The sequence below is a fragment of the Aptenodytes patagonicus genome, chromosome 2, assembly GCF_965638725.1.
Source record: "Aptenodytes patagonicus chromosome 2, bAptPat1.pri.cur, whole genome shotgun sequence".
Lineage (NCBI taxonomy): Eukaryota > Metazoa > Chordata > Aves > Sphenisciformes > Spheniscidae > Aptenodytes > Aptenodytes patagonicus.
Window position 1 is genome coordinate 163313139 of NC_134950.1, and position 18303 is coordinate 163331441.

General features: G+C 41.8%; 1 protein-coding gene across 3 annotated transcripts in view; it reads right to left on the reverse strand.

Moving 5' to 3' along the window:
• Window positions 1-18303, reverse strand: part of DPP6 (dipeptidyl peptidase like 6) — a 525902-nt gene that overhangs the window by 13759 nt on the left and 493840 nt on the right. For all 3 annotated transcript variants that reach the window (XM_076331931.1, XM_076331929.1, XM_076331930.1), the window contains exons 17-18: window positions 5436-5483; window positions 881-979 (exon numbers count right to left, since the gene is read on the reverse strand). In XM_076331931.1, the coding sequence (XP_076188046.1) occupies window positions 881-979; window positions 5436-5483 (147 nt within the window). The remainder of the gene's footprint in view (window positions 1-880; window positions 980-5435; window positions 5484-18303) is intronic.

The window sequence follows — 18303 nt, forward strand, 5'->3', positions numbered from 1 at the left end:
GAAGCCAGGGTCTTTGGGGTTTTTTTTAGGGCTGCCACCATAGACACAAACTGGGATTTTTGGGAGTCATTGCACAACTCTGAGTATGTGGATTTTCTACATATAGGTAAGATATCTGCTTACAGCCAGAGGAGATGCTTTTTAGGTTGTTTCAGGTACAACTACAGAGACAGGCAGAAAATGCTTACCCTTTGGCTGTTTGCCATTAGGCTTTTCTCTCTCTCTGTCCTGTTTAGCACACAGATGTGTGGGGAATGATTATACAAGTGGTATACGTAATGCACCAGCTGCAGACATAAACTGCTCCAAGTTTCTGCCTTCTTTACTCCCGGTGAAATCTCTTCTGGCTTTTCTCATAAAGCTGGTTTTTTTCCAACCCTATCAAATCATATGGTTTTCTCAAAGAATCCTGAATGACTCCGATGGGCAGTTGTTGGCGAGTCATCTTAATTCACTGCAGTTCAGTATTGTATACTGAAAGGCGGCCACAGCTGTAGCCAGCAAGCACATACAGTATCCCACTTCAAACCCATCTCAAATAATACACCAGTCCAGCTAGGGCAAATGCCTCGAACAATGGGCGCATCACACCGTGTCATTTCCCGGCGTGGTTTTTTTCTCTACAAAGAAAATTTTAAAAGGAAAAAACACCCCAGCCCTATTATTTTGCCTTTCTTCAGCTGCATTCTCATCAAATCCTGTCTCTGTAATAATCTCCTTATGTAGCACATCCTAAGAGATGTGCTTTGCAAACTGTGTGAGTTTATTGAGAGCCAAAGTAATTTTTCCTCCTGCTAGTCTAGCCAAGATGACTGTATAATTTCACAGCAATAGTAGTGAAAAAGAAAAAGAAAAATGAGAGAGGAAAGGTGCTACTTACTGTAATCATCTATCTTGATTTCCATGTATTCTACCTTAGGCATTTGCCTGTCATTTACCGTCAGCTGCACATTTTCATTTACCTCCAGCTCAAAAATTTCTGAAAGAAGAAGGACAAGATCACAAAAACTTTTGACATTGTTTGTGAAAATGTATTTTAACATTTTATAGCCACCTTAATATTTGTAACACAAGTTTCCTTATGAAAGAATTTCCTTCTAGCCCTCACAGACGTCTAATTCAGTTAAGTCTCTGAAACCTCTTCCAGGTTCTGTGTTGGCAAAAAGCTATATTCCTGAAATCGGTGACATTCAGCTGATTTACAGCAAATGGGAATGTGACGTTCTGTGTTGAGACACTACTATGGGTCCCAGTCAGACATCTACCTGCCATGCAAAGCTAGATATCAAATGAAGAATGTCCGTTTTCAAGTTACACATAATAAATGGGGAAAGGGAGGAGACTTTGGAGGGCTTCAGGACAAGGTTGTGCTGCTACACAAGAGAAAATCCATGGGAAGGAAAACCATGGGGAGAGTAAAGTGGACAAAAATCATACAACCCTGCAACATCAGGTTTTGGAGCAGTCTTGGCTTTCAGAGTGTTTCAAGAATTGTTCATTTTGCTTGTGTGTCTTATCCAAGGACTCTGGGGCTGAAATAGAGGATTCCTCCCTCCTTCCCAGGATTTAACCTTTATACCCCACATCCTGGCCATATGCTCTAACCGCTGAGCCTCTTCTAGAAAAAGTGGCCACTTCCAGCATCAGAAAGAGCAAGTCCTTCCCAGCTGGTACAGAAAGGGCCCATCTTTAGGAGGTGTTTCAGGTTGTATGTCCTAGGTGGTGGGAAATGTCTCCTGGTGATGGTGAGGCTCCTGACCCCCATGGGGGAGGGATTCAAAGGCCGGGGGGATCCCACTGTGGTGGCAGTGAATCCTGGTCTGGGGAGCTCATTGCAGTGCTCATCCCCATGGCATCAGGCTGGGTTTGAACTGGGGGCATCCAGGGGACCATCTCTGCCACATGAACCTAAGGAGGGTTTGAGGATTTTGCACCAAATTATGTGTTTTATTGACTGTAACTTCCCTTTCGAGACACACTGATAAATAGATGTGTAACCCCAGCTCCTCAAATAATACTTACGATACCTGATTATCATGGTCTCATTGCCCATCTCTGCTGAACAGGCAGGCACAGCACAAAAACGTGCCTTCCCAGTTAATAAATTTCACAGATCTTTCAGCAGTAGTATATTGGTTCAATGACTATTCACCCTGCTTCTGAAAAGTCTGGCTCATCTCTGTTGAAACCACAACCCCCACAAAAGTGCCAAAGCAACAGCCTATTACATTTAGTTAAATATTAAGATTCTTATTTAATTACGGCACACACAAGTAGCTTTATCAGCAGAAAGGGGCTTGCCACGTAGGGGAATTTAGTCAAGCCATTTTATTTGTTCATATAATTGCATTCACAGAAAGCCAGGAAGACTGTGGAGGAAATAAAAAAGATTGGCATATCTCCTAAAGGACTTTCTTTTCTGCTTTAGGACCACAGGGAGCTTGAGTCTGTGGAGTACAAATGGTCACTGCTTAATTAAATGTAAGCACGCTATAATATTCAGTGCAACTCACTGTTACCAGATTATTGCAGAATACAGAGGCAAACTCCCTTTATAGAGTAATGGGCTCATATTAAATAAGTAAATTCAGTAACATGCAACTGTCAGTTGCCCTTTATTCAAAAGCGAAAGAATGAGGGGAAAAAAAGGAACCAGGGAAAATGATAATCATATGCAGAAGATCATGAATTTCAGTAGGGGATGTGTTCTGTGCATGACTAGATCCAGTTCTCTATGTAATAAATGCTACACATGTATATCTGTCAAAATAAAACTAGTCTCAGTGTGTTTTATGTTACTTTTACAAGCCCTTCATTTGCTGTTTCTGTTTTATAGTATCTCTCATTTTATTCACCTAAAAGTATTTTATAAAACTACACAGGAGGCTATGACACAGTTCATGAGAGCACTATCCTGTACATGCTGTTATAGCCAGCCAGCCATCTCCATGTCTGTGGCAACATTAAGGTATTGTTTTTAAGGGGGAAAAAAAGAAAGCCACTTTGGAGCTGTAGGTCAGAGCTAAGAAACTCTCCTGACCCTGTGACAACATCGGCTGTGGCTGAAGAGGCTGGCAGAGCAGCCTCCAGGCTGCTCTGGAGTTATGCTCAGCAAGGGCACTGCCAAGCCCAGGTCTCTGCTGGGAGGAAGAAGAGCTGATACACCCTTGTGCACAGACTGAGATATGAGTGGTCACTGGTGCAGAAAGACTGGAAAGCTAGGAGCTTGCAATGTGCTTTCAGTATTACTTAAAAAAGCAATTCTTGTATTTTTGTAGACCGGAATAACTACAAATGCCAACTTTTGCTTATTTATAGCAGAAGTAGTTTCACAAGAGACCAGACTTATATAGACCAGTCTAGACCAGGACAGACCTATACCCCTATCCCACTATTGCCAGCAGCAACATGAACATGAACAAAAAGTGAGAGCCTTCCTCTGGGCAGCAAAATCAGTCAGCTCTCACGGCAATTTTACACAGAAATTGTAGACCAGTGGGGAAACTGAGGCACAAGGAAATGAAATATATCTCTCAGTCATCCCATAAGCAAGGTGATGGCAGACAGTCTAAGCCATGGTCCAGGGTACATTGTGCTGCTCTGCTTTGGCAGCAAAGATCTTTCTTGCTGCCCTTACAGGACAGTCACACAGCAGTACATTGTTTTAACCTAACTTGTCCCAGGATGCTGCTAAATTTTATGCATGTCTTTCTCTGCAAAGGAACTTTTTAATTAAATTAATTGAAAAGGATGGGAGGATAAATTAGAGTTAAATGTACAATGCATCTCCTTAACAGTATTGGACACGACACTAGATGGAACACTGCTGAGTATTTCTATTTTAATGATAAGGATACAATATGCCACAAATCTGATTTTAAATTTGATTTAAAAAAATGCAATCAGAATTTGGGATTGCACTCTACACATCCTGGTTACAAGCAAAACTTTTCAAGGTGGAGTAAGGGCTTGAAATGCATGTTGCCAACAGAAATTGAGAGAACAGGGAATAAAAAGTCACACACAGAAACTGTATAAAGCAAGGTGGATCCTGTGCTTTTTTCTTACATGTCCTGGTGCCACAGGAGTTTTTCCTTTGACACTTACCACCTTCAGTGGGAAATTAAGGAGCTCAGCATTTCACAGAAAACCTTTAGTTTGGGAGCCAAGTTCCCTGGTTTGCTCTGCTTGTTTGCAGATACAACAGCAATGAGTTGCTGTAAATCCAGTTAAGCTAAACTGATACCTGATAAACTGGCCACATACAGAGCGGCTAGAATAAAGGTGTTGCTTATTATTTGGATCACAGTAATGCCTGAAGTCCCTAACTGCAGGTTAAGGCTCGGCTAAACTCTACATTAAAACAAAAGATAAGGGTCTCCCATCATAGAATCATAGAATCATAGAATCATTAAGGTTGGAAAAGACCTCTAAGATCATCGAGTCCAACTGTCAACCCAACACCACCATGTCCACTAAACCATGTCCCTAAGCACCTCATCTAACCATCTTTTAAATACTTCCAGGGATGGTGACTCAACCACTTCCCTGGGCAGCCTGTTCCAATGTTTAACCACTCTTTCAGTAGAGAAATTTTTCCTCACATCCAATCTAAACCTCCCCTCGCGCAACTTGAGGCCATCAAAATGACGGGAACAGATAAATCTTGGTTTCACGTGAGACTCAGTCCCTCACCCTGCTATGAAATCTACTGAGATTCATGAAAGAGAAAGGGGCACCTTGGTTTACGACCCCTGTAGAGAAAAGACAGAGAAAGGCTGTCTATCTGAGGCTCCCTGCCATGCTGACTTGGGGTAAAAAATTGATCTTTCTGGATAATTTGTGTTGCTACAGGGGTGAAGGAGGAACCCCAGAAACCTCACGGCTCTCTGGGCTCTACAGGGAGTCCTAACCAGTCTGGCAATGGCTACAGGCAGTACCAAAGATTTTGAGGGAAGAAACCTGTATTTGGAATAATTCCAGCTTCACACTGGTGTAGATGTGAATCACTAGCATTAAAAAGGCTGTACTGAACAAGTAACTGCTACAAACCCCATGAACAGAGCAGGAAACCAGGCAGAGGTACAACTTGTGGGGCTCATTCCTCTGTGTTCTCTCTTTCAACCTGGTGATCCATATCAGAGTGATTTTTTTAAAAATCATAGACTAAGCTAAATATTTCTTATTTTTGAGTAGGACGTGAATCAACATTTGTAAAAGACTAACAAAAAGAGAGAGAGATCTGGACTGTGTATTTTTTTAAGAAAGCTGATAACAAATGTCATGCCCAAACCACTGTCTTCGTATCCCAAGACTTGCATCTAGGCAGAGTCTGGGCTCCCCGCTAGTGTAAGTTTACTAAAAAGCAGCTACATCTCAGTGTCCTGCCTGGCTACTTTGCTCTGAAGAATTGCAAGGCTCAAGCCCATTCTTACTCTGTGCATCGGTTGTGTTGTGAACAGTCACCATCGGGACTCGGGGACCTTGAAAAGAAGAAGAAAAGAACTTGGTTAAATATCTATTGAAGCACACACAGACACACATGAACCTGGTTTTGAATTCCACGGAGCTGAAGACTCCTGAGACTCGCTTTCCATGCAAGAGTAATCTAAAAAGCAAATCACCCTGGTATTAGAAAGAGTCTATGAATAAATGACAGTACTGTAGACTTAAAGACATGCAAGGTTTCAAAGCCCTTTCCCAACGGACCACTAAATGCATCTTTCCCTAATTTGTAAACATTATAATTAGCACAAACATGATTAAATCACTTGCTTTTTAAATTATTCTTATGACACCCAAACATCACGGCACAAAGCATTTACATTTCATATGCTATGGATAACTGTTGCTGTTTTGCAAATGTTTTGGTTTTGGTTTTGTTTTTTTTTTAAATTAATTAAACACCAGTTTGGGTCTTACATTAAAAAAGACCACATATACTGTCTTAAAATGCAGCATTTGGGTATTGAAATCGGTCAGTAGTATACAAAGAGGATTATCATTACTATGCAATGCACGAGTGAACAACATAATTTATTGCCATAGGATGCTACAGCCTTTAGGATGCTGTAGTCTTTACCACAGGATGCTATAGTCTTCAGCGCAGGGTGCTGTAGGATGCTATAGTCTTCAGCGCAGTGGTCTGGATTCAACTACTTGTTCAGAAAGTCACCAAGTGGCTGATTGATAGAAAAATGGGATGGTACAGGAGATTATAGAATCATAGAATCATAGAATCATTGAGGTTGGAAAAGACCTCTAAGATCATCGAGTCCAACCGTCGACCCAACACCACCATGCCCACTAAACCATGTCCCTAAGCGCCTCATGTACTCGTCTTTTAAATACCTCCAGGGATGGGGACTCCACCACTTCCCTGGGCAGCCTCTTCCAATGTTTAACCACTCTTTCAGTAAAGACATTTTTCCTTACATCCAATCTAAACCTCCCCTGGCACAACTTGAGGCCATTTCCTCTTGTCCTATCGCTCGTTACTTGGGAGAAGAGACCGACACCCACCTCGCTACAACCTCCTTTCAGGTAGTTGTAGAGAGCGATGAGGTCTCCCCTCAGCCTCCTTTTCTGCAGGCTAAACAACCCCAGTTCCCTCAGCCGCTCCTCATAAGACTTGTTCTCCAGACCCAATTAGGTCCAGATTAGGTCCATTTTGTCCTTGTCAGCTTCTTTCTTTCTGTTTTTCAGTTATCATCTGCTGACTGCTCTTGGAGGCAGGACACTGGGCCAAAAAGGAGCTTCGTTCTGACCCAGTACAGCCACTCTTAGGTTACTACCATACCTTTTCGTAGCTTTCCCAATGAGTTTGACAATACTGCTCAGGAAGGTGGAAGAAGCACTGCAATGATGCAATGGTTAATCCTTAACCTCAGAGATAGTGATTATCTTACTTTCCTTCCCTTTCCCCATAATGTAATATGATGCAGCAGCAGCAAGTGTAAGCAGCTGAGTAAAGATCATCCGCACGCCCGGCAAAGATCCAAACCAGCAGGGCCTGAGGGGTCCCACACCGTGTGTGGGTGAAGATCATAGATCATAGAATCATGGACTCATAGAATCATTTAGGTTGGAAAAGACCCTTAAGATCTTCAAGTCCAACCATAAACCTAACACTGCCAAGTCCACCACTAAACCATGTCCCTAAGTGCCTCATCTACTCGTCTTTTAAATACCTCCAGGGATGGGGACTCAACCACTTCCCTGGGCAGCCTCTTCCAATGCTTGATAACCCTTTTGGTGAAGAAATTTTTCCTAATATCCAATCTAAACCTCCCCTGGTGCAACTTGAGGCCATTTCTTCTTGCCCTATCACTTGTTACTTGGGAGAAGAGACCAACACCCACCTCGCTACAACCTCCTTTCGGCTAGTTGTAGAGTGATAAGGTCTCCCATCAAGCCTCCTTTTCTCCAGGCTAAACAACCCCAGTTCCCTCAGCCGCTCCTCATAAGACTTGTTCTCTAGACCCTTCACTAGCTTCGTTGCTCTTCTCTGGACACGCTCCAGCACCTCAACGTCCTTCTTGTAGTGAAGGGCCCAAAACTGAACACAGTATTCGAGGCGCGGTCTCACCAGTCTTTGTGGCAGGATGTCTTTTCTGTATATACTGTATTTCCAGCTCAAACTTACTATGTGATGAGGGTGTGTAGCCAGTGAGGATGGCAAAATTTGGAACCATCTGTACAAATGACCCGTGGAGGAAAGGTTGTTAGAAACTGCGTTTCCTACTTTCTCGGACTCCAACAGGCTGGTGGCACGCTGCTGGCATGCAGGGAAAACCTGACATTGAACTACATTGAATATCAAAAACCCCAACATTTTTTAAGCTTCAAAATTAAGACAGCTTAAAGAGGCTTGATATTCACTGAGTTTCAAGCGTCTTTAAAACGTCTTGAGTCCTTCAACCTACAAGCAAATCCTGTGTGATCACCAGTCGTGCACCAGCAATTTGTGTAAAGCTGGATGAGAAAAAGCCCCCAGTATGCTGTAACTGACAGTGTGCACACAAATGGCAACAAAAATGCATTACTGTGAGCCATCCATACTGGTTCAGTAAGGGAAATAAGTTCTTGAGAGCAAGAAAGACTTTAGGGTGGTATAATTGTGTCAATGGTTTTCCCTGTGCTGCCAAGAAACCAGATCCCATTGCATACAATCAACAGTGTTTAATGTAGACCTTACCTATACAGAGAAGAGGCAGAAAAAGGTTTTATTTATAATTAAGCTGACTGATATGGCAGCCTGACTTTTATTTCCTAGTAATTAAGAATTTTCTTCACTAACAATCCGATTCCTTTGTTTGCACCATTTTCTTAGAATGCAGCTAAGTGAGTATAATGCACAGAGGAAAACCGTGTTTTACTCACCAGGATTTAGCTGAATTTACCTCTCTACTACCAATATACATTGATATGCTGACCATATTTATTTATAAATCTGCCCTGCTTTTTCCCTGCAGTCCCAGAAGCCAGTCTGCTGGAAAAGCAACAAACCTAATAAACAATTCATCATGGGCATGATAAAATCATCACTGAAAATAAAAGGAATCCTCCCAAATGACTTCAATCGGAGCTAGAGCAGTCCTTTAATTAACACAAAAATGCCTAACAAAAAGAAAGGGATAAAGAGAGAAACACAATGCATATAATCCTTTTATTTTCTAATTTATTTTTCCTTTTTGTGTTGGCACTGGAAAAGCTGTGAGAAACTAATAAATAAAGAAAAAAGCCAGTATGTAGTTTAGAAAATTCCATGTATTATATATTGTGTTTCCTTAGTCTCTCACTACCTTCCTGTCATCTCCCCAAAACAGTATTTTAAAGTGAGGTCCCATACAAAGATATTCAGTTTGAGGTAATATCAAATAAAAATATTGTAAAATATGCATCAGTATCCTTGAAAAAGTAGACTTTTGAGTTGCTCAATTTTTATTTTTCAACAAATGAGAAAAAATGGTAAATACAGAAATCTACAGAGTAGTATCATCAGGTTTGTGACAAAGATTACTCTCGATATTAAATATTCCCAATGATGACATTCCAGTTAAACAATGCATTTCACTTGTGAGTGGGTTGAAAGTCATTAAGAAGAAAAAAATAACTTTTTTTAGGAATTATGTAAATCATTTATTTCAATGCCAGTTTTTAAAGTAAAATAACCTACTTACATGCTAGACTATGTCTTTTAGTACACACACATCGAAAGTCTTTCAACACTCACAAGTCGAGTGCCTAATACCTGACAGGGATGGAACGAAATTCTTGAAATTAGTAAGTGTATATTTATTAGCTGCCTCCCATACTTTGTTTTTAAACCTGTAGCAGTGTGACAGTCCCATTACACATGCCATCTGGTAAATGCCATCCACTGTCATTTGCGGATCTGAGAGTGAAACCTAATTTGTTCAATGAACTGCTGGGAGCTGACAGAAGCAGAGCGAGGACATCCTCTGCTCTGTGTCTCCTCTCTCCAGAGCCCTTCCAAACGCGCTTTGATTGGGACTCCTGAGCCCTGGCACATTCTGCTGCTTCTGTTCTTTAATCAGCGTTGATGAGCGTCTGTGTCTACCCATCCCCCTTGGAAACTTTGCAAACGCCCTGCCTCTTGCTTACAGAGGTCCTGAGTGCATATGAGCATCAGGTCCAGACTGGATTTAAGCATTTGCTTATGCTCCTTGCAGAATAAAACACAAAGTGCTCCACTTTAAGAAAGTAAAGCAGATACCGAGCTGCTTTGCCCCCGATGTGAAAAGGTAAGAGAGACCCAGCACATATCCCATAACCTGGATGATTGTTCCCAAAATCACGAGCAGGCCACTTTCCTGCATGACAAGGGGATGATGATGCCGTTGGATTTCTTCCCCCAGTCTTGGCTGCAGAGGGGTAGTTACAAAGCAGGGCTGTGATATGCCCCGAGGTGTGGGACCTGGCACTGCTGCTCCCTGCCACCTCCCCCAAAATTTTTAGGATGCTGGGTGGCACCGTACAGACTCTGTAACCCCATTATCCCTCTCTGCATCCCTCTGGCAGGAGCGGGATGAGGTGCGCTGGAGCACTATCAGCTGGAACCGCTTCACCTGGCTTGCAGGCTCCGCTCCCCTGTCCTCGGCTCCAGCATTGCACCAGCTAGCTCCAGTAACTCAACAGCAGTTTTAATGCTGCTGGTTTATTTGTAGCATAAGAGAAAGGACCAAAACTATTGGCAGGAGAACTTCTGTGTGTGTAGACATACCCTATACGTTCCTGGATAGACGCATAGTTAATAATGCTGCATAAATCTCTAGTTACTGGAATGAGATTTTCAATTAATACAGCTAAAGATCTAGCTTTATCATAAGGCCTTTGACATTAAAAACGTTACTGTCATTATCCATACTAGAAGTAAATTAAGCCATATCACTATAATGACACGGGCAAATTTATCATCAAGGAAGTACTACCCTCTGCGGTCTGAAAATGCACAGAAACTCAGTGCCTCAGTAATTTGACAAGAAAAAGCATTGGCCGTGGCTTGTCATCAATTTTTTAAGCAGCTTTCGTTATTATTTCCAAGAAGGTTCTGCTTAAACACTATCAGAAAGAAGCAACTCTAAACGTTTAGGTGGCAAGTTATAGATTTCCAGAATAAAAACTGAAAATCATACAACTTTGAACAAATATTTACCAGACATTTGTTTTGTAACACTTTTAAGACAATATTCCAAAATACTGCCGATGTTTTCATGATCTAAACAGCATAGGGAATTATATCAGCTACAACTTTAAAATGAAAGTAGTGATTATAAAAAGAATAAGAAGTAAAATTGCAAAAAAGGTAATCAAAGTTACACAAGTGTTAAAAAAGGAAAAAAGGAGGAATTGTCTTATTCTTCTCATCCATATTCTCAAAGGCTTCACTGTGGCAGATAATTTCAGACCAGAAGCTAAATTCACAGTGTGTAAACAATGAAAATTCAAATACTCTCTGCCAGCACCACCAGCATATCTCTTAAGCGCTGATGAATGATTTAAAAGAGCAGCTGCAAGCAATGGGAGCTGAGAGGGTCTGGCTCTGCACAAGTGAGATAATTGGCAGCAGCCATCTCTGTGTACAGATTCCAGATCTCTTTATTTGCTAATCCATGAATTATTTATACATGCTGCATAAAGTTCATATGTTGGGGTGATATTATCATCCTAATAAATAAAGACATGGGGAGTTCTGTGAACCACTGCTTATAACTAAAATATTTTCCCATTTACAGTATTTTCCAATCTGTGCTACAGACAGATGTTCGTGCTGTTTGCTTTGGCAACCTTGTTGACACAAACATCAAACAAATTTGTGCTGCTATTCACCCTCCCCAAGACATTTAATTTTTTAATCTAATCTTTAGTTCCTCAAATGTAACTTGTCTTGTAAAATAATCAGTACTGTCTTGTTCTCAGGCAACACGCAGGATTGCACAAACCACACCGATGGTACTGCTTGTTTCTGCCCCATCTGATACGAGTAATAAATTTCATGCTTAATTTATATAGAGCAGAAATAAATCTGGCTGTTCTGAGGCGGCTTCAGTTAGCAGTGTCTAGAGGGCAGATGAGCAAGAGATTTATCCTTAATTATACCATACAAAATAGGTCCGATGAGTTCTTCAAAAGGTTGCTCACGTGAATAAGCATGGTCAGGTCCTCAGCCCATTCCAGGGGATTTTGAGGGGCGCCTACAAACAGCGGTGTGGGAAGCTGGGCTGACACCAACCAGCTCCATCCCACCGTCTGTCCTATGGTCACTGAAACACAGGACATGGGAAGGGGTCTGAGAAGTCCCTCCCTTCCTTCTTCAGGTAATTGTGTATTATATAAGTATTGACAAATGCCCTCTAAATATAACTCTGTTTTTGCTGATGTAATTCCTACTGTTGTCTCACTCTTCTAGCAGGACCTGCCTTCTAACTTGAAGCTACACTGGCTGTCACTCTAATTTAAACCTTTTTGGGTTTGTTCCAACAAGCTGTTTTCTACTAATCTTGAGCATTCCCATTAGAGTTAGAGCAGTCACGTGTCCCCAGAGCTCTCAACCAGTAGGATAAACTAGATTATTTTAGCTCCCTTTTGTAAGACAAAGTTTTTTTCCCCTCTTATTCTTTAATGCAAGTGTTTCACATTCAGTTCCTCCTTCCTGAACAGAAATGACCAGGACTCTACCCCTGCTGCAGAGGACGTCTTAACTGGTCCTTATACAGTGAAACTGCTACTTGCCCAGTTCTATGGAAAATTGTTTGCCTGATCCATCCTAAAAGAGCATTTGCCTTTTCCATAACCACAGCCGGTAGGCAGTTTGCAGACATCCAGTGATCAGCATTGCATGCCCAGGCACCTGTCTGCTCTTCTGAGGCATTTGTAACTCTTGAGCTTCAAGCATACAAGACAAATTCTTGCCCTGAGTCACCATGTGCTTAATTTCACTCTTTGTACTATTAATTTCTCTCGCTCCAGCCCTGCAAGGCAGCCAGATTCTCCAGTATTTCTCTCTGCCTTCTGATGATGCTTATCAGCTCTGTGGCCTTAACAAATTCCATTAGCTGCATCCAGCTTTGGGTTCCCAGGCTGCCAGGGAACAATCTAAGTAAGGTCATTCCCAAGACAAGCTCCTAATGAACCCTGCTGCTGATCTCCAATTAGTCTTATATTTCTCTTCATCATAATCTACTGCCTTCTTTCATTTAGCTGGTACTTAACCTTCCCTTACAATTCTTTCACTAATCCCCATCCTCTCCTTCTTAATTAATATCATCCAATGAGGTATCACATCGAGTGGGCTGAGTGAAAGCATTTCCTTCCTTTCATGAGGCTTTGGCTAAGGTTTTCAAAAGCCATAATGCAATAATGCATGTGTATGGTTCCAAAGAGGAATGTGGAAGACCTATGACCTTCAAGAAACGTTGCAGGTACATTCATCCATTATAGTGATAAGATCAGCTGTAAAAAGGAGGTAGGTTAGGAGAATTTGCTTAGAGAGTTCCTTAACCTGACAGTGCACCATGACTGTGTACCTGGAGACGTAAGTACCAGAGGTAGGAGGGAACCACTCCAGCTCACATGGGGATCACTGACTTCCCAAAAGTCTAAGGTATTTTGTTCTAGTATGCTGGTTCAGATCTATGGTTGGAGGAACAAATCTGAACAGAGAAATCCCCATACCCAACTCTTTCTTTTTCCAATTTCTGTTCCATTACCTGCTATTTCTAATTGAATCCCTCATTAATTTAACCTCTTTCAATTCAATTTTAATCCAGGCTTTCTGCAAACTTTGAAAAGAGTTGAAAGCAAAATTTTAACATTTGTCCCTATTTTTAAAATACACTTGTTTCTTATTGGACTAGTATATGCTAATCCTAAGAGAAATACCATACGTGGAGGAACATGCCTGACATTTTCTGTATTCCCTGCCTACCTTGGAAAGTCTCTGGATAACTCAGGATGCCTGGGGAGGTGGTGTACTCTCCATCCTTGGAGGCTTTTAAGAAAAGACTAGACACAGCCCTGATCAATCTGGTCTGATCTCCTCTCTGACACTGCTTGGAACAGGAGGTTACACTAGAGACCTCCTAAGGTTCCTTCCAACCTGAATTTTCCTATGACCTAGTGATTCCGTGATTAAAAAGTATCACAAATGACAGTGTAGTCATGATGGAGAGACTGTGTAGCCATATCCTCGTAGAGGTGTGGAAGGAGAGGAAGAGCATTGCAGTCTCTGTTACTCCTCCCAGCTCCTCTAATAAACATACTGCTGATATATTCAAGGGAAAAGGATATTTCCTTGTAATTGCAGCATGAAAGAAAATACTCTCTTCTCAATGCCATTTACAACTCATTAACACTGACAGAACAAAACCCCATTGCATATTTTGTGTTTATTCCATTAAAAGCCTACTATAAATTGATTTAGATAACCTTAATTTATTCTTTTCCATAAGTAAAATTCTCTTGCAACAAAATAATGATATCCTAGCTAGTTAAATAATAACCGATGCTGGGTATTAACTTTAAAAAAACACAACCAACCAACCATTGCTTCACATAGTCTAGTTATTAAGCTGTTTTCCTCTCATGAGTTCTCAGGTTTTACTATATCCTTAACGTACCAACTGTATTAATAAAGAACTAAACAAGCATCATGCAAACAGAAAACAAAAGCCAGCAATAAACCTTACAGCTGGTCCAGCTGGCAAACAAGGTGAAAGAAGCAGTTTTGCTTAGAGGAAGCTTTAAATCTTGCGAGACGGTAACATCTGTACTATCCACTGCAGAATAATGAGTTCAACCAAGGTCGCTAATATAGCTGGAAATAATGCACATGCACCCTGGTCTCAACATGCAGGAGGCCACTGCCTGATTTGTGAAGCTTCATTATTTGAAGCATTGGAGGAAGCCTGTTGTCATGGTCATTTATCTCCTACAAGTGGAGTTCAGATAAAATTTTATATGTACAGAATGACCGAATGACAAGAACTCTGGCTGCAAGCAGATGATAGATCACCTTCCTCTGGACAATGCCAGACAGCTTATATCTACAAGCAAGAGTCAAAATGAAAACAGGATCAAAACATGCAAAAGCAAGGAACACGTAGTGCTTTGCAGAATGAGGTAATTTTAAAGGGAATAGAGTTTCACTTTCATTTCACAATCTTTTTTTTTTCCATGCACTGGAAATTACAGGTGTTTTCTATTCATTTTATTATTAAATATTCAGGCATATTTTTTTCCACTTGTTCTATGTCACTGAGTATTGATGGGTACTTTACACCACATTAAAGATGTATAACAATACAGTGAATTATAACATAAATGAATGGTCTGCTTAAAAGAAGACAAAATGTGAGTGGAACATCCACAAAAGCCACCATTTTAATTAATCTCAGACTACATTAATAACTACGTTGTTAACAGCCGATAGAAAAGAAGTTCTCTTTCAAATTCCAAACCACTAATAGCATCCTCTCTTTTCCTGGAGAAAAAGCTCTTGTGGTACCTTCTGTTTTGTGCAAAAGGGATTTTTCATATCAGTCTGCTATTTTGAAGTCATACAAGCATGTGAGGGAGTGAAAGTGAGCTCTTCCCATCCTGCCTTTACCCACGGGATTTCTGACCCATGAACTGCGCACAAAGGAGTTGAAACACAAGACCCAACCTCGGCTGTTAAGTAAGAAAGGGAGTCAAGTGAATGCAAATGTGAATTATATAGTAATTATAATATAAATAGGACCCAGAGATTAAGTCTGTGCATGCTTTCAAACAGCAGAAACTAATTTAAGCTTCATAAGCCTCAGGAAAAGATCCAAAAGGTCACAGTTTGCCTGGAAGCACTAATTACAGCCTCCTGCTACTGGGTATACAAACAACCAAGCCTTGTCGTAATCATCCTTGTATAGGAAACCATTCTGGTCACAACAGATAACAGTCACCCAGTGACCTAATATGTGAGCAACCACTGGGATTGCCTTCCAGGCACGAGTGCGGCTGCTGTGCTCATTTAGCGTGACACTGTTGGGTCATGCCTGGTTCCTGGAGGCCGTTATCATGTTGCAGGACATTTAGCTGCACTTCAGCGTTACCTCCATGTTTCTTATGCATCTTGGATTTTGTTAGCCAGATATTTTGGCTAGGATGCCTGGCTTGTGCAGTAGCACAAGGATAGCACGCTCTTGGGGATTGCCTGTCCTGCTCTACCCAGAAAGACGCCACCATGTTCAGACCCCCATAGCACAGTGTCAAACACTGAGTTTCTACCCCTTGCTGTAGACCCCAGATCCAGGCCAAGGACAGCTCACATGGTTCAGAAAATCTGAACCCCCATGAGCTGCACATAAGGCAGTAAGTAGCAAACCTTTCTGTTGAAGCATATTATAACACTTGCTGTGATGGAAAACAATGTAACTCTGGGCCAGCAGATGCAAACCATAATTTATTTTTGAATAATAGAGAATATAGATACCACTCTACTCTGGGGTGCAGCAATAATAAGCTGCAGTCATCAGATGGCCCATAAAATACTCCCAAATCCTCGCCCTGTGGTTCCCTAAAAAATTTAAACTAGTGTTGTCCACTTCCATCCCCACCTTGGCCACTTGGTCCCATCCCAGCATTTCCCACTCCATTGTGCGATCAGAAATGTTTGTACAACCATCCAGCAAAAGAGCAGAAGAGCTGCTAGAACTGATCCCAGGAGGAAAAAAAAAAAAAAAATTATATTTCATTTTCATTCAGTTCAGTTCCTGGACCCAGCGCAGAGTGAGCCCATTTGTGGCACAGGTAGCAGACTGGTGAAAAAGTCCCCAAGGTGGACAGAGAATGGAGTTGCCTCTTTCAGTGGCAGCACTGACTTTGTCTTCCAGGCCTTGTGGACATACAGTGCTGCGGTCCTCCAAGATGTGCTGATGAAAAATAATATAAGGTGCTTTACAGGGGGTTATTGCATTTCACAGCAAGGCGAGGTGGAGCAGAGAGAGGCACGATCAGTCGGGACAGCAGGTAGAAACCACCTTCCCCTGAGCCTCCTCCTGGTCACCATCTGGGAACTATCACTTATGGTGCCTGCAGTAAGGAAAGCATCTGAAGTTGGCTCTCAGCCTTGGCTGGGGTCTTCAGAGCTGTTGACGTGGCTATACTGAAGTGTGGTGGCAGCTGGTGCATACCCCATTAGTAAACTCCGGGAAGCAACCTTTCACATTTGTTTAAACCAGAGCAAGCCTATTGCGCTTCTCTATCCACAGGCTCTCAACTTGGTTAATAAAACTCCTTTTCAGCGCTAGTAGTTATTTCAGCATCTAAGTAAGTCTCTTTAGCTACCTTGATCCTCGCCAAAGGTCACCTGAATTGCTAAGCTCTGGTCTTCTTAGCAGGACCAGCTGCACTTAGAAATCATTTACTTGAATTTCAGTAAGAAGTGCTTTGGAGACTCTCTAAGATGCTTTGCCATTACCATGATAGGTAGTTTTATGATATTATTAGTTGACACTAAACCCACATGCTTCAGAAATATTGCCAGGCAGCAAGCTTTCTACGTAACTAAGTTCATGTAGGGATTAAATGTAGGTATTTCCCCTCTGTGCGTTTAATGTCTGTTTCAGGCCCTGGAGCGAGATACTTGTACCCACAGCAGCAAGCTTTCCCCAGCCATCTGCCAGAGATGCCCCAAGCCACATGAAATGGTTACCTGGAGAGGTTAAGTAGGAACTTCAGCTTCTTTGTCTCTCAAAAGCAAGAAAAAGAGTTTCTACCATTTTAACCTAGGTGTAACTGACAGAAAACACTCCTAATGAAACACTCTCCCTGTAGCTTTTGACAAGCAAATGCTTTTTTCCCTGTTCAAATCCTTCTTAGAAGATCAATACTTCCATATCACCCACAAGGAGCAAACTGAACACACACATACATCTAAGGGCCCTCCAAACTGAAAAAGCCGCAGGATGATATTCCCCCTCGCAGCTGCACTGGGTCTCCCAGTTCCTAAAACACTCAAAGTCCTATAAAAACATATAATACATAATGACGTGCTTTAAGCCAAAATGGGTTATTATATTTTTCATAACTGCTTTACTGCTGCTATAACTCAAAATTCAATCCCTCGTTCAAGAGATCGTTGCCTATCTCTAAAGGCACTGAGCGATGCTATGGCAGCATGGGAGGCTGGTCTTGCTGGAGTCCTGTCCCGCGACATGCGGAGGGGCTCCTCTGCTGCGCTGAGTATCTCCAGCTCCCACTGCGGCTGGTGGGAGTTAAGAGCATTCAGCACCTGGGAGGACTGGTCCTGCACTTATTAAGGCCTGTGATGTAATTACAGACTAGTTATTGAATTGCTATTGAGACGAAACATCGCGCGGTGCTGTGAGCTAACAGCAAACGTGTGCAGCCATGCCTTGTTAACTCTTCACTCCGGTATGATTTAATCATTTTACATGCTGGTTTTGTTACGGGAGTGCTCTCCTGCTTACTAATAGCTGGGTTTCTGCTAGGAAGGTTTCTCTGCAGTGAATAGATTGAAGATTTACTGAATCTTTCAAAACCACTCTGGTAATTTATCCATATAGGAGCCTCCATGCCCCTTATTGTCACTGCATATCTGAGCATTGCGGTCAGTAATGGATTTTATTTTCACAACACCTCTAGGAAGCTGGAATTACAAGACCTGCTTGAGTTCTCTAAAGGAGCTTGTGACAGAGAAAAAAATCAAACCCATGTGTCCTAACTAGCATTTTGCAGCTAGTTGGGACTTCTTGGACCACTGTTACCAAAGGTGTGTTTGAA